This window comes from Aulonocara stuartgranti, assembly GCF_965226115.1.
Source record: "Aulonocara stuartgranti genome assembly, chromosome: 23".
Taxonomy (NCBI): domain Eukaryota; kingdom Metazoa; phylum Chordata; class Actinopteri; order Cichliformes; family Cichlidae; genus Aulonocara; species Aulonocara stuartgranti.
The window spans coordinates 13,892,638-13,909,408 of record NC_138958.1 but is presented as its reverse complement, the minus strand read 5'-3'; the positions used below and the strand labels follow the sequence as shown (position 1 = coordinate 13,909,408).

Here is a 16,771-nt window from a genome sequence, read left to right as displayed (position 1 = left end):
ATTTACAAAAATATGTGACTTGAAGGCAGTTACAAACTGCTTTTTCTTCAGGCAGGACCTTTCGAAGTGAAGGGGTCCTGACGGCAAAAGTGATACATCAATGCAGCATGTAGACACACGCAGCTAACGCTGAGGACAAAACCTCCATGATCACCTTAAACCTTTTTACCAGTAGCACCAAATCTGCTTGATTTGACTCGATTCATTGTTAGCGTTTTCCATTAGACGCTAGAACCCGTTACCAGGTGCTTTTAGTACCTACTCTGCTCGGGTTCTAAGCAAGCTGAGTCAAGCCGAACATGTGACATCAACAGACTGTTTGCCACTGATTGGTCAGGGAGGCATTGATTGAGTCATGAAAATGACTCCATGACCAGTATCAGACCTGGCAATGAGGGAAACAAGGAGCAGATACAGTTCAGCAGGAATACCATCGCTTTGATGGCCTCCATTATGGTGTTGTGTCGCATACAAATGACATCATGTGACTTTATCTCATTTGTAAATGGATGGTTGCTATGGTTAGGCTCACAACCCATGGGAAATAAAGGGAGAGAAAAGATTTAACTCCTTGACAATGAAAGCACCCCTGACCTAGAGATGACCAAATTTAAGTCGAGATTTTATGAACCTGTTCTCAGAGCAGGTTGCGTGTAAAACCATTAGAATAAATGCGTCAGAATATGCGTGGCTCCTCTTTAACCTCTATTAAGCCATTAAAATAAATCCCCCAGATTGAAAGAGAAGTCAGATTCCATCGTAGTGTCAAGCATGAAAGAACATTTTGTGTTTGCAGCAATCAGTGGCGAGTAACACCTACAGTAACTACTGTTTACACTGTTATTAAGAGGTCTGTTGATACAGTGATGAAGCCGGTGCTCAGGGCAGAGGTTTGTAACTCACTCCGTGGAGACAATCGGGCTTTTGTACAGTTAACCCCAGGGAGGCTTTCATGCGCTTGGAGAAAAGCCACAGCAGATCCAACCAATCAATCAGCTGCAAAATACAGATGCAGAAAAATGCTTTGCGATCACAAGATGAAGCTTGCCACACATTTACAATAATCAAATGCCTTTTTCAGGCACACATCAGCACCTTCCTTCTCGGCAGCTTCAATACGTACCTTTGGCGGCTACGGGAGACAAAGACTTAGTCATTAAGTTGGAGGTGTTGCAATAAACGCTGAGCTATAAATCAGCTCAGTATCAGGCCAGCTTAGATGAAACTCGCGGGGAAATGCTCCGAGAGCACAACATTCATTCTGCAAGCGAACATCTGGTTTAAAAGGTGTGACTGTGGAGGGAGGGAGGGAAGAGGTTTGGAGCGTTGACCTTGTTCTTAGACATTTTTCTTTCACCGACAGCTGAGATGTATTCTGCACAGTTTGAATGTCTCATAGCAGCTGCACATGTAGCCGTTTCGCTTGAGCGGTTGACTTAAAGTCTTCTAATCTTTGTTCACTGGTTGCCCAAGTCTTTGTTTTTCGGTATAGTCCCAAGCGTTAATTTTGCCTGCATCACAGTATCAACTGTCAGATAAGACAACAAAGTCCATTTCCAGTGTTTACATCCAAGCCGGGGATTGTGCTGAATAAATCAGACCAGATGCAAGAGAATTGAACCATACACACAATTATTTGGAGCTGTTACTTAAAGAGCTCAGTGTTGTCTTTTCAGCTCTCCGGGATGTTTGTTACAGGAGCAGCCTCACTTCGTTAGCGGTCGAGTGTCTTTTCTCTGGCACACCTGCTGACTTAGAGCTATTGTCAGTAAGCCCTTCAACAGCTCCACAGACAAAGCAGACTCATTTCTTTAATGCAAGACTCGGTTAAACCTCTGAGTAAAAGAGTTTCTGCGTCACATCAGATTAAATCCTCAGAGCAGTGTTAACCCTTAAGCAGCCAAACGGCTAAAATGACCAAGTGCGGTCACGTCTAACTTTTATCTAAGAAAACTGTTTCTCTCATATCTATATTTTTACTTTATCTGTGACTGATATTCTAAAGCTACTCCATAATACTTTGATCAGCAATAAATGACAGTGAAGTCCGTATGTTTAGGGTGTTCTCCTTTGTTACATCCATGCTTCAGTTTCAAACTAACATCTTAATTGTAGGTGAGACATGTTTCAGATATTTCCATCATCACTTTGAGCTTTAAGTATTTGCCTCAGGGCTTTTGCAGCAGTAAATCTTGCTGTTCTGTGTGTTAGCCATGGTTCACTGCAAAAACATGACAGTGTTGTTATTAAAAAGTGAGAAATTATAATAAAATAAAACCATATGTTTTAAAAAATCATTTTTACGGTTAAGGATATCACAATGGTACATGAGAAAAATACAGCCATTTGTAGTCTATTTAATGAAGGACTGCAAAACTTTACCAACATAATATGAATTCTTTTTTTGTTAGATAAAGGCTCTCACTTTACTAGATTTTTGAATGCAGCATCAAATTAGTGATTCAGACGCTCAAAGTAGTAGAAATGTAAACAGAACACTTAAAGTTGTGCTTTTTACAATCAGGGTTTTTTATTTTTATTTTTCCCTGTAATGAACTTTAAGTGTAACAATAAGAGATTTATCATAGTTTCAATAAAGTCAATCAAAGGAAGAGAAAGAAGTATGGGTGCTCTGGAGGTTTGATCTTGTTTCAGATAATTCACTGGGGAAAAAAACTTCTAGCAGTGCGTTTTGGGTAAACTTTCAAGGCTGATACCAGCATATGACAGGTTGCCTTTTTGCCTACATTTTGTCATCTTGTAGCCATGATCCCTTGTGTGTCAAAATAATTTTCTGATTTAGTCATATTTTAACACTCGTAAATGTTGCTTTTGGTCATGATGGTGATATTGGTGTTCACCAAACGAACAGACTGTGTCATGTCGATTGTGGCACTTGCAGTGTTTAGCAATGCTTAAATGTGTTGTGTGGGTGTTTTGGTTTTTTGGCTTTGAAAAATGCATTTGGTTATCTCCTCTACTTAAGAACAAGAATTAAAAAGCACAAAAACCCACCTCTGTGCACTTCAAGCCCTTTAACTCAATTAACTACAATTTTGAATGGCTTCTTGAGCTATTCTAAAAAATACTGTGCAAAAAAATTAGCTACTTCTTTGGTAAGGTGGGAGCTTTTCTCAGATTTAATGACATTTAGGGAGCATTTAGGTTTTTTATATTATTTTATTTTTTGATGGCAAGAAAATCAACAAACTCCACATTGAAGCACACTCAGAGTTTGAACCCAGGACCCTCTTGTTGAGGGGCAGCAGTGTTTTCCACTGAGCTACCGCAACATTCTGCTGTGTTTACACAGTGTACATGAATGATCTTGTTGCATGAGGTAGGTATATAGATGAGGAAATATTTCTGAAACTGTTGAGTCTAGACAGAGATTAATGTGGATGTAGCCTTAGTTTACCCCTTTATCACAAAAAAATAACACCTGTCTTTTTCTCCTCGGCATGCTGACGTGTGCTAATTATCTTATTATACTCGATGTTGACACTGAAATAAGAGTTTAGAGGTCACCAAAGTTGTTACACTTGAGGGGTACGTATATATCTTTGAAATTTTAAAGGTTGCATTTAAACAAGTCATGTCAGGTCTTGTTTTTCCAGTCTCCTTGCAGTTGAATTTATAGAGAAAAAATAGTCGTGGTGTATGTAATGCCCATATTTCGCCCACATTGTCCCGTTCCAAAGAAAACTAGAACAATTTTACACAGAAGTCACCAGGTGTCCTCTCTCAGTCTTTACTTTTTCCTGTCAGTCTCTCAACTGCACATTGTCGCCCTCTCTCCCCCATTTCCTTTCAGGCAATCTCTCAGCAGGACCTGGTTTACATGGCCATCCAGATTGCATGTGGAATGAGCTACTTGGCTCGCAGAGAGGTCATACACAAAGACCTCGCCGCTAGGAACTGCGTGTAAGTTTTCAGTGACCTGACTCTAGCTGTCGTCACGCTGTCCTCAGTAGCTTTCAGGTGATTTGGTTTGGAATTTAATTTGTCAAAAATAAAGGCCGTGCTTTCCCTCCACCGACAGCATTGACGACAACATGCAGGTGAAGATTACAGACAATGCCCTCGCCCGAGATCTCTTTCCCATGGATTACCACTGTCTGGGGGATAATGAGAACCGGCCTGTCCGCTGGATGGCCCTGGAAAGCCTGCTCAACAATGACTTTTCCAGTGCAAGTGATGTGGTAAGAACTACCAGATATGCAGTTTACTTCCATAGACTGTATATAAATGATGGACACAGCCACTGTGTTGTCAACCATTTAGGATTATTTTGTTGCGCCCTCTTGGGCTTCATTTTTGCTTTGTTTGCTTGCTGTTGCTTAACAAGGCAACGCTGTAACTGTGATTCGTTGTCAACAAAACAATAGCAGAAGCGACCTTTCCTGTCTCTCTGAGGTTTCTAAATGCGAGTATGTTTCCAGTAGACATGATGCGGTTAAGGCGATCCGGGAAATGGCACCGATTGTGTGCAAGCCATTCTTAGACACTTGGTCAAGGTGTCAAAGGGAAAGGCGTGTCTGTGGCTCTTCTCGCTTTCCTGTTCCAGGATAGAAGACCGGGTGCGACGGAGGCAGTCGGGAAGTCTGCCTAACAGATCCTCAGAGACACCACTGAGACACGAGCCAGACGTGTCCCCACCCCCTCCACATTCCTGTTATGGTCACACCGCTCCATGGCAATCATGGCACTTAGATTTAACAGAGGCCTGGCATTAACAGCCTCCCAGTGCAAGTCCATACAAGTACCTGGAGCTGTATAGCATCTTGAGTGTGTTGCTGTTACGCACACAAATGTATCGTGCCCTTACATCAGCAGGTACACAAATCAGATAGCAAGCGACACAGGATGGGAGCGTTCCTATTGGCATGTTTAAGCTTTACTGGGAATGTTGGCAGTGGCTTATTCACTGATGTGGGAACAGGGTGGTTTACCGTAGAACACGTTTTTGTTTTATTGTCCCAACCCCCCCTCTGAAGAGCCCACCTTGCTCTTAGTTCCTAAACAGTCCTTGCACTTCCTTTTAAAGGTCCTGTGTCACCCCATTAAGGCTCGGGGCATACTAACACAGCAGAAACTCAATGCTTTCTGGGCTATTCTGTCTGTCAATGTCAGTTTTATTTTAGATATTATGGCTTCCAGAGTTTAAACAAACAACTTCAAGGTCAAAACCTACTGGAAGCATCTTAAATATGATTCGAGTAATTCATCTTTTCTCTGTTCAGAGGTCAGAGTGAACACTCGCAGGCAGTTTGAACCCTGATAATAACTGCTTACACTTTCACTCAACAAAAACTGGCAGCAGTGATTTATATTCCAAATACATTTCTTGACATAATTTCCTCACATTGTTCATTTGGAACGTCGTGTATTTGAATACAAGCACAACAAGTGGGAACGCTACTTTTCCACCCTCTGGTTATGTTCGCCCTGTTTGATGAAAACACATTAAAAGCTTGTATTTTTTTGTAAAGTGCTGTGAATGAATGCTAAGCACTGGTCTCAGGGTTATTCAGAGAATTTGTGTGTTCACAGTGGGCTTTTGGAGTGACGCTGTGGGAGCTGATGACTCTGGGGCAGACCCCCTACGTCGACATTGACCCTTTCGAGATGTCGGCTTACCTAAAAGACGGGTACAGAATAGCACAACCAATCAACTGTCCAGATGAGCTGTAAGTTGCCCCCCACCACCACCACACATACTCTGTATTTTCACTTGTTTATTTGACTTTGGTAAGAGTTGGAGCTAGTTTTTTGAGTCGTCCTTCCTTTTCTTGTCCTATTTGTCGACAGTTTACAGACGTTAATGATATACAGAACCACAGCAACACTAAGTCCACTGGTATCCGCTGGGTAAGGTATAGATCAGTGTGGCCAGGTTTGGTTTCTGTAGGATTATTACTCTAATCCCACAATTTTCTGATCTGCAATGACAACAAGTCAAGGATGATGTTTTTTATGATTGTAAGTAGCAGTTCATCAGTATGGCCTTCTCATTACAAGATGATTTAGCCTTTTTTTCCCACCTCGAAAGTGTAACAAGAAGCAACTCAATTAAGTTTCATGTAGAGCTGGGCGATATAAGATTTTTTCATATCACGATATGTTTTTTTTTTTTTCATTTCAGGCGATAACGATATCTATCACGATATAAGCCAAATAACTATATTTGTAAGATTTAAATGTGCCGTTGCTCACAAGTAAAATGTGAAATAATCAGCAGCTTGTTTTGATTTAAATATTTATTTCCCATAATAAGTTCAACAGGGTAGATGTACTTAAGGAACATGAGACTTTTTCAGATAAATAAAGGCAAATATTGCAAACTACACAAAAGGCAGCCGCTAAAGCGTTTAAGTTTCAAAATAGAACAAACGAAACAGACTAAATTGTCAATTCCACTTAGAAACAAAATATTAATTCTAAAAATAAATCTTAGTTTGTTTTACAGAAGAACAGACAAAACTGACTAACTTTTGTCAATATCAAATAAACTGAGAACTAAAAGGAAATTCTCGATCTCTCCTTGTTGTATAGCTGAGCTTTTCAAACAGTTTTAACAGTTACTTTAGTCTGACAAAAGCCGAATGACGAATTAGCGCTTCCAGTCAGAGACTGAGGCTACGTCCACACGTACACGGGTATTTTTGAAAACTGAGATTTTCCGTTTCCGGTTTAAAAAATAATCCCGTCCACACATAAAGGCAGAAATGAAGGAAAACACTGCTATGAACATGCCAAAGCAGCAGGTGGCGCTAGATTCCTAACCGTGCAGAAATGTTGGCCAATCAGAAGTCTAGAAGCCTCGGTGGGAAAAAGTAAACAAAGCTGGGGCATAGAAGCAGAACCGAGTCGTATGTGTGGAGGGACAGTAACTGTGTGTATATGTAAGCATTTAAACACTGCAGAGAGTAGAATTAACAGTAACAGTATTGTAGAAATTCATTTCACCGAAACAATAACGTGGCGCACAGTGTGACGTCAAAAAATGCGCACACCTTTGACGCTGCGTTTTCTCCGTTTTTCTAGTCCACACGTAAATGCAAAAACGGAGTTTTCAAAAATCTTCGTTTTCAGTGACCAAAAACGCCGTTTACGTGTGGACGAAAGGTGCAAACGCATAGAAAAATCTGCGTTTTCAAAAATACCCGGGTATGTGTGGACGTAGCGCATGCACCAGTTTATTGTATTTCCAGACTTGCTTTCGGCACAATTTACAGTGCACGCTACTCTGTTTTTTGTCAGACTTGAAATAGCCGAAATACCTTCACACTACGGAACTTCTATGGCTCTTCCGTTCGACAATCTCTCCGGCGTTGGAACCATCATCTGTTTTCTCTTCGGTCACGCTCGGTTGATTTTTCTAGTCGGCACACTCATTTCCTCCATTACCCGCTGGCTGCTTCCCAAACAAACACACGTGCGGCTTGGCACTTGTGCTGTACGTAACAAGTCACGTGACGTGACGCTGCGGCTGTGATTGGTTCAGCTCTGCGCTACGTAATTTGGATTGGCTGGTTTTTTTTTTTTTTTTTTTTTTTTTTTTGGTTTTTTTTTTATTGACAAAGCACAAAATACAAATACAAAATAGGAAATACAATGTCAGGGGATTCGTATAAAAAAGCAAAATAGACACAGTCTGTTATAGAATCACATAATATTGAACAGGGAACATAGGTTTACGGTTTTGACAGCTTTTTGATTTTGAGAATGTTGTATGGTTTTTAAGGCAGCACGGTGGCACGGTGGTTAGCACTGTTGCCGCACAGCAAGAAGGTCCTGAGTTCAATTCCAACATCAGGCCGGGGTCTTTCTGTGTGGAGTTTGCATGTTCTCCCCGTGTTTGCGTGGGTTCCCTCCGGGTACTCCGGCTTCCTCCCACCGTCCAAAGACATGCACTTAGTGGGGATAGGTTAATTGGATAACCCAAATTGTCACTAGGTGTGAATGTGTGAATGAAAGTGAGTGCGAATGGTTGTCTGTCCCTGTATGTTGGCCCTGCGACAGACTGGCGACCTGTCCAGGGTGTACCCTGCCTCTCGCCCTATGACAGCTGGGATAGGCTCCAGCGCCCCCCCGCGACCCTGAAAAAGGATAAGCGGAAGCGAATGGATGGATGGATGGATGGATGGATGTATGGTTTTAACATATTGTTTGGTTTCATTTAAAAAGCACCGAAAGGATGGTTTTGCGTTAGAAAATTTAGATTTATGTATATGAAATTTAGCCAATAATATCAATAAGTTAACCAAATAAAATTCGTTCGCCCTGTGCATAGGGTACTTAAAGAAACCAAACAATATATTCTCGTAACAAAGAGAGAACTCAGAAAAGATAAAGGAAACAACAAAAACACAAAATTCTTGCCAGAAAAGACTCGTGTATAAGCATGACCAAAATAAATGAGAAATATCTTCCTTCACACAATTACAAAATGTACAGTTAACATCAATGTCCTTTTTATAACGTACAAGAAAAGACCTAGTTGGGTAAAAACGATGAATAACTTTAAAAGATATTTCCTTTACTTTGTTATTTAATAGAAATTTCGACGGTAAGGTCCAAATCTTCTCCCATTCCAGGTCCTGGTATAAGTTATTCCAATAGGCGACAGCCGTTGGGACACAAGTTCTGTCTTTTTGAAACAGAGTTCTTATTTCACGGTTGTTTTTCCTCCTTACAGAGGGGAAACACACCTGACCGACATAAGTAGCAGCAGGATCCAGTGGTAAAGGGGTCAAATCACTAACAACAGGATTTCTAAACAACATTAAGACCCCAGCAGGGATAGCATCAAACACTACGGCATATTCCTTTGGTGGAAGGTTTTTTGTTTTTAAGAGGACAAGAGCGGCGAGGTCTATCGCGATAGTTTAATTTTTCTATCGAGAAAAAGTTATATCGCGATACATATCGTTATCGTTCTATCGCCCAGCTCTAGTTTCATGTATATAGTGCCACTTGATCGCCTCAAGAACTCCATATTACTGTAGGCTGAGAGCAGTGCAACCTAGAAGTAATAAATGTATGCGCTAGCTTTTCAGCACAAATCTGAGACCGGATGACTCAGTGAATGTTGTCATCTTAACACTAAAAGGTCAAAAGGTCAGTTTGCCTACTTTAAAGCAGTAGTTGTTTACAGTTAAAGTGTTTCATAATTTTTAAGAGAAAGAAAAACCCCCACAATGTTTTTCCACAACAGACTGGTAACGGTGCAACAATATTCTGGAAAGCGTGGCAAATCATCACTGTCCACAGACAGTGGAAAAGAGTGTTTCTCTTTTTCATTTTAAAGGGAAGCGTCACTGCAGATCAGTGCAAAGTTCAGTAAAGGTCATCACCTTTGATGCGAATACTCGAAACGCAGACCAAGTCCTTTTGCACTGTTTCCAAACACTTTCCTCTGCAATGTGTGCCTTTCTGTTGTTTTATATATATTCCTCTAGTTTGTATATATTCCCCTTGGCTGTATATCTGTTCTGTTTGCTGTTTATTCCTGACCCTAACCCTTCTGCACAGTACATTGACAATAAAGCGCCATTCTGTTTATTTTATTTGAGCACCAAATAAGTGAATATCTTCCACTGGAAGACTGTTTTCATACTGGCTTTTCCTTTAATTTGTCACATCTGTAAGTCTGCAGTGAAGAGTGCATTTTCAGCTGCAGTGAAGCTTGTTATTGGAGACTGTCGGCACAATAAATGAGCTGCTAGTTGACATATTGTTTGAGGACCTGAGTCGAATCAAACTGTTCAGCTGCTACTAGCTTTGATTGATGCAAAGTTTAATTCCATCAGGCTGTCAAGAAGAAGAGGCAATGTTGTCCCACTGGTTTAATTTTTTGGCATCACTGCAGTAGTATTTACCATCTGATCCCCCAAAACAGGTTTGTGGTGAGGAAGCTCAAAGCAGCCCTGGCAGTGCATGGATATTTAGTGTTTGGTGAAAATTAACACTTGCTGGAAGCTGACTTGGGAGAAGCAGAAATGTGTTTGTGCCATGCCTGACAAATTCTCGTGGTATTTCTGTCTTCGGGGTGTACTTAAACCTGCAAAAGTTATACTTTCCATTCCCAACAATCTCTGAAAACAGAAAAGAGAGAAGAAGGTCATCCTCCACATTCATCAAAAAGAGTCCACACAAGATCAGTATTAAAGCATGTCAAAATCTGGGGTATTTTGATGAAAGAAAACAAAAAGACTGGCTGGATTTGACAGATTTTACACTTTTTATCCCTTTGCCAACCAGTTGACATTGCAACTTACATGCATGTTTCCATTAAGTCCAGTAATCTACATTGGTTCCTGTCCGTGCTGAAGTACTAAGAATAGAGGATATTGTTTGCGGCACAGACTGAAAGCCCATGAGGCAGATTTTTGATAAACACACATTTATCTTGACTTTGTTGAGCTTTGTTGTTCCAGCTCTGCTGTATGTCTGCTGCATTACTGTTTAAGTTCATTGAGAGAAACGAAAAACGGACTCAAATTCGTCATGCGTGCACATGCTTGGCAAAGAAAGACAATGCTAAAAAATCACATGGAGCCGAGCAGTTATCAGACAGTGCTTTAGATATCGAAAGAAGATGCAGATTCTAAAACATGGAGAGCTTTAGCATCAGAGATTACTTCACTACATCAGGATCTGACTAAATGTGAAATACAGTAACGCTCTTCCCTTTGGTTCCTGTGTTATGGCATTTAATTATTCACCGGTGACTGTGTGGACTTGATCATTTGTCTTAAATGTTGCCATAACCAGTGTGTTTATAAGTGTCTTCTTAAGTTTGGCTTTTAACCACCAAGTTCCAATTAATTGATGAGTGCAGATGAAACTCCCTCCAGGTGCTCCTTGGATATTACTTTTACACTAATTCCTCGGAGCGCCGCCATCCCAGCGCAGAGGCATTTAAAGAAAACAAACTCGTGTCAAATCCCCACAGAAATGTGCAATTCTCGATGATTAAAGGAAACTCAGGATCTGATTACCTGAAATCTTTTAAGTCATCAAAAAACTGTTTCCTTGCAAATACAATAGATGTTAAGGCGATGGCTTCCTTTACCACAATACTACAGCTTATGTAATCGAGGCCGTGCGCTGATAGAGGTAATTATATCTCACGGATTTCTACCAGCACTGCACAGGCAGCTCCTGGTTCAAGACAATACAGCAGTTGCAGTATAATACTAGACGAACGCTGCCTTTAAATCCAGTTTTTCTCTTATAAAAATAACAATTTATTCACTTTCATTTTATTTACACTTACGTAGCTTCAAGAGCACCCCCATGATGTCACAGCATGTATTCATTTGTGTTCCTGGACATGAATTTCTCCTTCTTTTTTTTCCATAGCTGTTGATTCAAAGATTTTCCACTTTTTTAAAAGTTGGAAAGGTCAGCGAATGGACGCATTACACTTTCCCAGGATATCTGCTTGTTTAGGTTTAGGCAGTGCCAGTCTAAGCTGGGAGGCCCAATTTTCAAATGATCTGTGAGGTGTTTTCAGACATGACTCCTCTGTGAACTTTGACCCGATCCTTCTCTGTGTTGCAGGTTTGCAGTGATGGCTTGTTGCTGGGCCTTGGACCCCGAGGAGAGGCCCAAGTTTCAGCAGCTGGTCCAGTGTCTCACAGAGTTTCACGCAGCGTTGGGTGCTTACGTGTGAAAGCAGTGGGTGGCACTTCTTCTTCTACTAATCCATTAAAGCAACGACACTAAAGGCTGGCGGACACTTTTCACGAGGAATGCACATTTGAAATCGTGCCTTATCACATGAAAGATGAGCAGACTTGTGCCCGATGCTTTTGTTTTGTACAGTTCTTTTGGAGTTTTTATATAGTTAAATTACCTTTTTACAGCATAGCAAAGTAAAACGACTCTGTGTTCAATATTGTTCCATTTGCTTTGAAAGCATCTAGAAAAGGCGACGATCTCCACACGCAAAGAGGACCCGAAGAACGAAAAGATGAGGACTTTTTGTGCCATTGAGCGACTTTTTAAAAGAACAATTTAAGCTTCTGCAGTATTTTCTACAGATTCTGTAATGTTGTGCAAATTTTAGATTTGTTTTGGGTGTAAATAACTCCACAGCAGAATGAGTTAGGTACCAAAGTGGACCAGAGAGCTTCAGTAACCATAATCTTCTCGGACACGCTGCTCCGCTCAGGCTCGGTACGAGAGGCAGATCTGTTGAAATGATTTCTCTGCAAATGGTACAGCGTTTCCTCTGCCGTGGATGAGTTTCCTTTACTGGAGCGCACTCAACAGAGACGTCACACCAATTTTTTTCCTATGCCAGCAGCGTGTATAAAGACATGTGGACACCACAGCTGGAACATCAGCTCTGCAGAGCTATCTGTATAAACCTGATTTTTACACGTGGACACTTATTCTTTCAATGTCACTGCTGTCTTCCTCTTGTACTTTTTATTTCCGCTGTCAGAGCCACAGAGTGTGTGTGTGTATGTGTGTGTGTGTGTGTGTGTGTGTGTGTAAAAGGTGGATGTGATGTGACCAGTTGGTTAGTGAAGCATCGAGTGGAGCGTTCTCGCCAACACCATCAGATCGAAGCGTCTGAGAACCAACGTTCCAAGATGGATTGATGTCAGAGGGACATAAATCATGGCGGACAGAATCTGTGGGATGCATCTGCTTCTTACTGAAGTACAGTAGACTATATATATATAAAAGATTGGTGTAGGCGCTGTGACATCACCCATGGTCTTGCTGTCTTGAAACCAGATGTGACGTGTTCGGGGGGGTGGATTAGACTGAGACATTTGGTATCAGCTCACTGACAGTGTAGTCATGGTCTGAATCGACACCGAAGCTGTGACGTCACTTTTGTTGTACGATGTTTGGCAAGGAGACAACGGCCGATATAACAGTGCGGCCGTTATACAGAGGCTTTTGTGGTTTTGTGCACATTCTGGTGGCAGAAAAATATCAGAAACAAGTGAAAGAAAACAAGATCATCAGAACAAGTTCTAAAAAAAAATAACAGACATCGGAGCAGAAATGTGAAAATGAGGCTGTGAATTTTATCCATCGCAGAAGAGAACCTCTCATGTTACAAGCCACGAAGCGAACAGACCGGACTGAAGAAAGCATTCGGCTTTAGTGAGCGACTCATCAGGCGGCTTTCCAGAGCTTAAAAATCTTTAATAAAGAAAAGTTCAACACAACAGTAACGGGTCATTTTGTGGCCTGAACACAAACTGAGCTCAGCTTTTGAACCACGTGATATCTCTGTGGTTACAGTGTGATGATGGAGCAAGTCTTTGTTACCTTATTGTTCATTTATTTAAGGCGGAGTCTGGAAGGTCTTCTATAAATCACCGCTCATGTTTTCTACAGCACCAAGTCAGCCGTGTCACCTTAAACCACAACCGATCAAATATTTGCATTAAATGTTCCACACATGGCTGCAAACGCATTTGGATGCCTTTAGTTTTGGCACAAGGTTTACGAAAATGTCTCACAAGTGTCACTCGCTGCCAGCGGTTCTTCTCCACCCACAGAACAAGTCATTTACTACGTCCATCTTCTGTGTACAGTGTGTTTTTGAGCTGCATTGTTCGGTGTGAGATCGCAGCTCTTCACACGACTGCTCGACTCATTTTGATTTAATCACTGTGAACACACACGCCAGCTTGGTCTCATCGTATCCTTCCACTATCTTTATGATGTGTATTTTTTTTTTTTTTAATGGTCACTGCATGTTGAGATAAGGTTGTAAACTGCTTCCCAATTTCATATCCACAAATTAAATGGAATCTTTTGAATATATTACCCCGTTCTTGTCTTTTTTTTTTCTCTCTTCATCCAAAGCTTGTTTTCTGTAGTTCCCCAAAAGTCACAGCCACAGTGGGGGGGAAACCTAACTGTATCTAAAGACACCAACTACAGCGAATCATCTCCTAGTGTCTGCATTACTCACTGTGCATTCTTTCTTTTCTATGCTTCATTGTTTTATGTCAGACAATTCTGCACCGGACATCTTTTATCCCTTTGCCAGCCAGTTGATGTTGCAACTTACATCCATGTTTCCAGTAAGCCCAGTAATCTACATTGGTTCCTGTCCATGCTGAAGCACTAAGAATAGAGGATATTGTTTGCTACACACTCTGTGAAAGCCCATGAGGCAGATTTGACTTTGAGCTTTGTGTTTCCAGCTCTGCTGTATGTCTGCTGCATTACTGTTTAAGTTCATTGAGAGAAACAAAAAACTGACTCGAATTCGTCGTGCGTGCACATGCTTGGCAAAGAAAGACGATGCTGGGAAAAAAAACATATTTTGGACAACGCTTTAGATATGGAAAGAAGATCCAGATTCTAAAACATGGAGAGCTTTAGCACCAGAGATGACTTCTGTGCTTCATTGTTTTACGTCATTTGGTTTTGTTTCGGCTTTAGGCTAAAGTCACATGAACGCCACACTTCTTTAGGATGTCGTAATGGAAAGTTATGTCAAATCTAATTTGTTTTGAGTCCCTAAATCCCCTTGCTTACAATTCCCTCCAAACCTAAATGCTATCAATTATATCTGTGGCCCACAGGCTGGAAAAATAATTGATAGCAGGTAAGAAAAGTGCAGTACTGAGGGAAACAGATTGCTGAAGTTTGTTTAAATTAGTTCGAAGCTGCCAAAAGGCCTAAAATAGATACAGACACACACCAGACCTGCAACAATATAAAGAAGAGAGGTGACGATCAGTGAGCAGAGCTTCGCAGATGGATGTTTGCTTTGAGAATGTTGATGGAGAAGGTCTGATGCAGAGGGTGGTTGTGGGGAGATGGAGGCAGAGGATCGCGAAGATGTTTACACACAGACTGATGAGGGATAGTTCTTCATTTAGAACCAGACTGTGTCTTTTTGTGGAGCTTTTTGTCTAGAGATGAGTTTTCAACCACTGCAAACCTGCACCTCTGCACTCTCTAGAGCAGGGGTGTCGGACTCCAGGCCTCTAGGGCCGGTGTCCTGCAGGTTTTAGATCTCACCCTGGGTCAACACGCCTAAATCAAATGATTAGTTCATTAACAGGCTTCTGGAGAATCCCAAGGCATGTTGAGGAGGTAATTTAGCGATTTAAATCAGCTGCGTTGGATCAAGGACACATCTAAAACCTGCAGGACATCGGCCCTCGAGGCCTAGAGTCCGACACCTGTGCTCTAAAGCAGCAGTCTCAAACTCGTGGCCCACCTCACCCCTACTTGCATATGCATGTATCTTGACGTGAAGAAATATAGTGCAATTTTTTTGGACCTTGAAGTTGCTCTATTTTGTTGAGCAGGATTACTTTGAGTGCAATGTAAAAATAAGTTCTTTAAAAAGCAAAAGAATAAATGCAGAATGAAACGCACAGACGGTCGCTGCAGTGGACGCTTTTCATTTTGTTAACCGTCAGTTTCACTTCAGCTTTTTCTAGAACTTTCTTCACTGAAGCTGGTTGATGGATCAAGAGTAGCCCACAGACCACGGACCTGTTGTAATACACTTTTTGACCACTGCCTCCATCTGACAACAGACGCTTTCTGCAGGTCGACTGGCTGCCAACACAGTACCACCGCTTAAACCACAATTTCCCCTTAAGACACAGGTGACGACGATCGGGAAGTCAAAACCACAAGATGTGAGGACAGGCTAAACACAGAGACAAAACTGCTCACACCAAGCACAATAAGAGAGACTGAGTGACACAGAAGGGACTAATCCGGCCTGCAGAAGTGTAGCTGCTGTCAGCACTTGTCAATGCGTCACCGTCAACGCAGCGTTGACGGTGACGTGTAGTTACATTTCTTGGGATTGGGAGGATTGGGAGGCACAGCTAGGGAAACGGTGCAGAAACTAAAATAACAAAATGAAAACAAGAACTAAAATCTCAACGATTTCACTAAAACTCAGAGACAAGTTCTCCAGAATGGAGACATCACCACCGCGGCCTTATTTGTTTTGAGTAAATCAGCTGGATGTCAGGCATGTGGCGTCACATTGTGGTATTTCAGTGAAGCTTGAACCTGACATATTTTCAGAATGTGCTCAGTCATCGGTGGCTTTCAGATTGTGTCACGGTGAAGCCACTCTTTCATTTCAGTTTTTCTACTTTCCTCACCAGCTGCAGGCACAGCAGAGCGCACTGTAACGCGGCCACAGGACGCATTGAGCAAACACTCCTGCATCCTCAGCAGCAGACTCTTGTGTCACAGTACGGCAAAGTTTAGAGAGTTTCTGGCTTTCGAAGTTCCTGTCTGCGGGGGTTTCTGGGTTTAATTCACTGAGAACCGCCAGGCAGCTCTGTAATCCTGTTTCTGGGAACTGGGCCCAGTTTGAGCTTCCAGTTTGACTCATCTTCATTGCTGTCACTCCGTTTCCACTGACTTTACATACTTTGCACACATTTTCCACACATTTCCACACATTTCAGCTTCACTGAAAGCCACCAACAGTTTACTTGTACACCCACTCCAAGCGTCACAGTCTGAAACCAAAACCTGTTGTTTTTGTTTTTGTTGTTTTTTCCTCCGTGTGATTTTGTTTCTCTAAAACCGCCTTTGAGCATCAGCATCATGGGATATATCATCATTTCAATAACCTGCAGCAGTTTAAGGCATTGATAACATGGATGTTTGATCTGTTTTCTGATAACTCACTGGCGAACACTTGAACTGCATTCTGGGTAAGCCTTCTCCATGTGGGACACGTCAGTGAACAGGGTATAATATGTGACCTGCCTCCTTTTAGTCTCAGCTAGAA

The 16,771-nt window shown here is 41.7% G+C and overlaps 1 protein-coding gene across 2 annotated transcripts in view; it reads left to right on the top strand.

Moving 5' to 3' along the window:
• Window positions 1–13,809, top strand: part of ryk (receptor like tyrosine kinase) — a 54,661-nt gene extending 40,852 nt beyond the window's left edge. For both annotated transcript variants that reach the window (XM_082525226.1, XM_082525225.1), the window contains exons 13-16: window positions 3,815–3,924; window positions 4,043–4,202; window positions 5,554–5,690; window positions 11,572–13,809. In XM_082525226.1, coding sequence (XP_082381352.1) covers window positions 3,815–3,924; window positions 4,043–4,202; window positions 5,554–5,690; window positions 11,572–11,683 — 519 coding nt within the window. In that variant the 3' untranslated portion in view covers window positions 11,684–13,809. The remainder of the gene's footprint in view (window positions 1–3,814; window positions 3,925–4,042; window positions 4,203–5,553; window positions 5,691–11,571) is intronic.
• The last annotated feature ends 2,962 nt before the right edge of the window (window positions 13,810–16,771 follow it).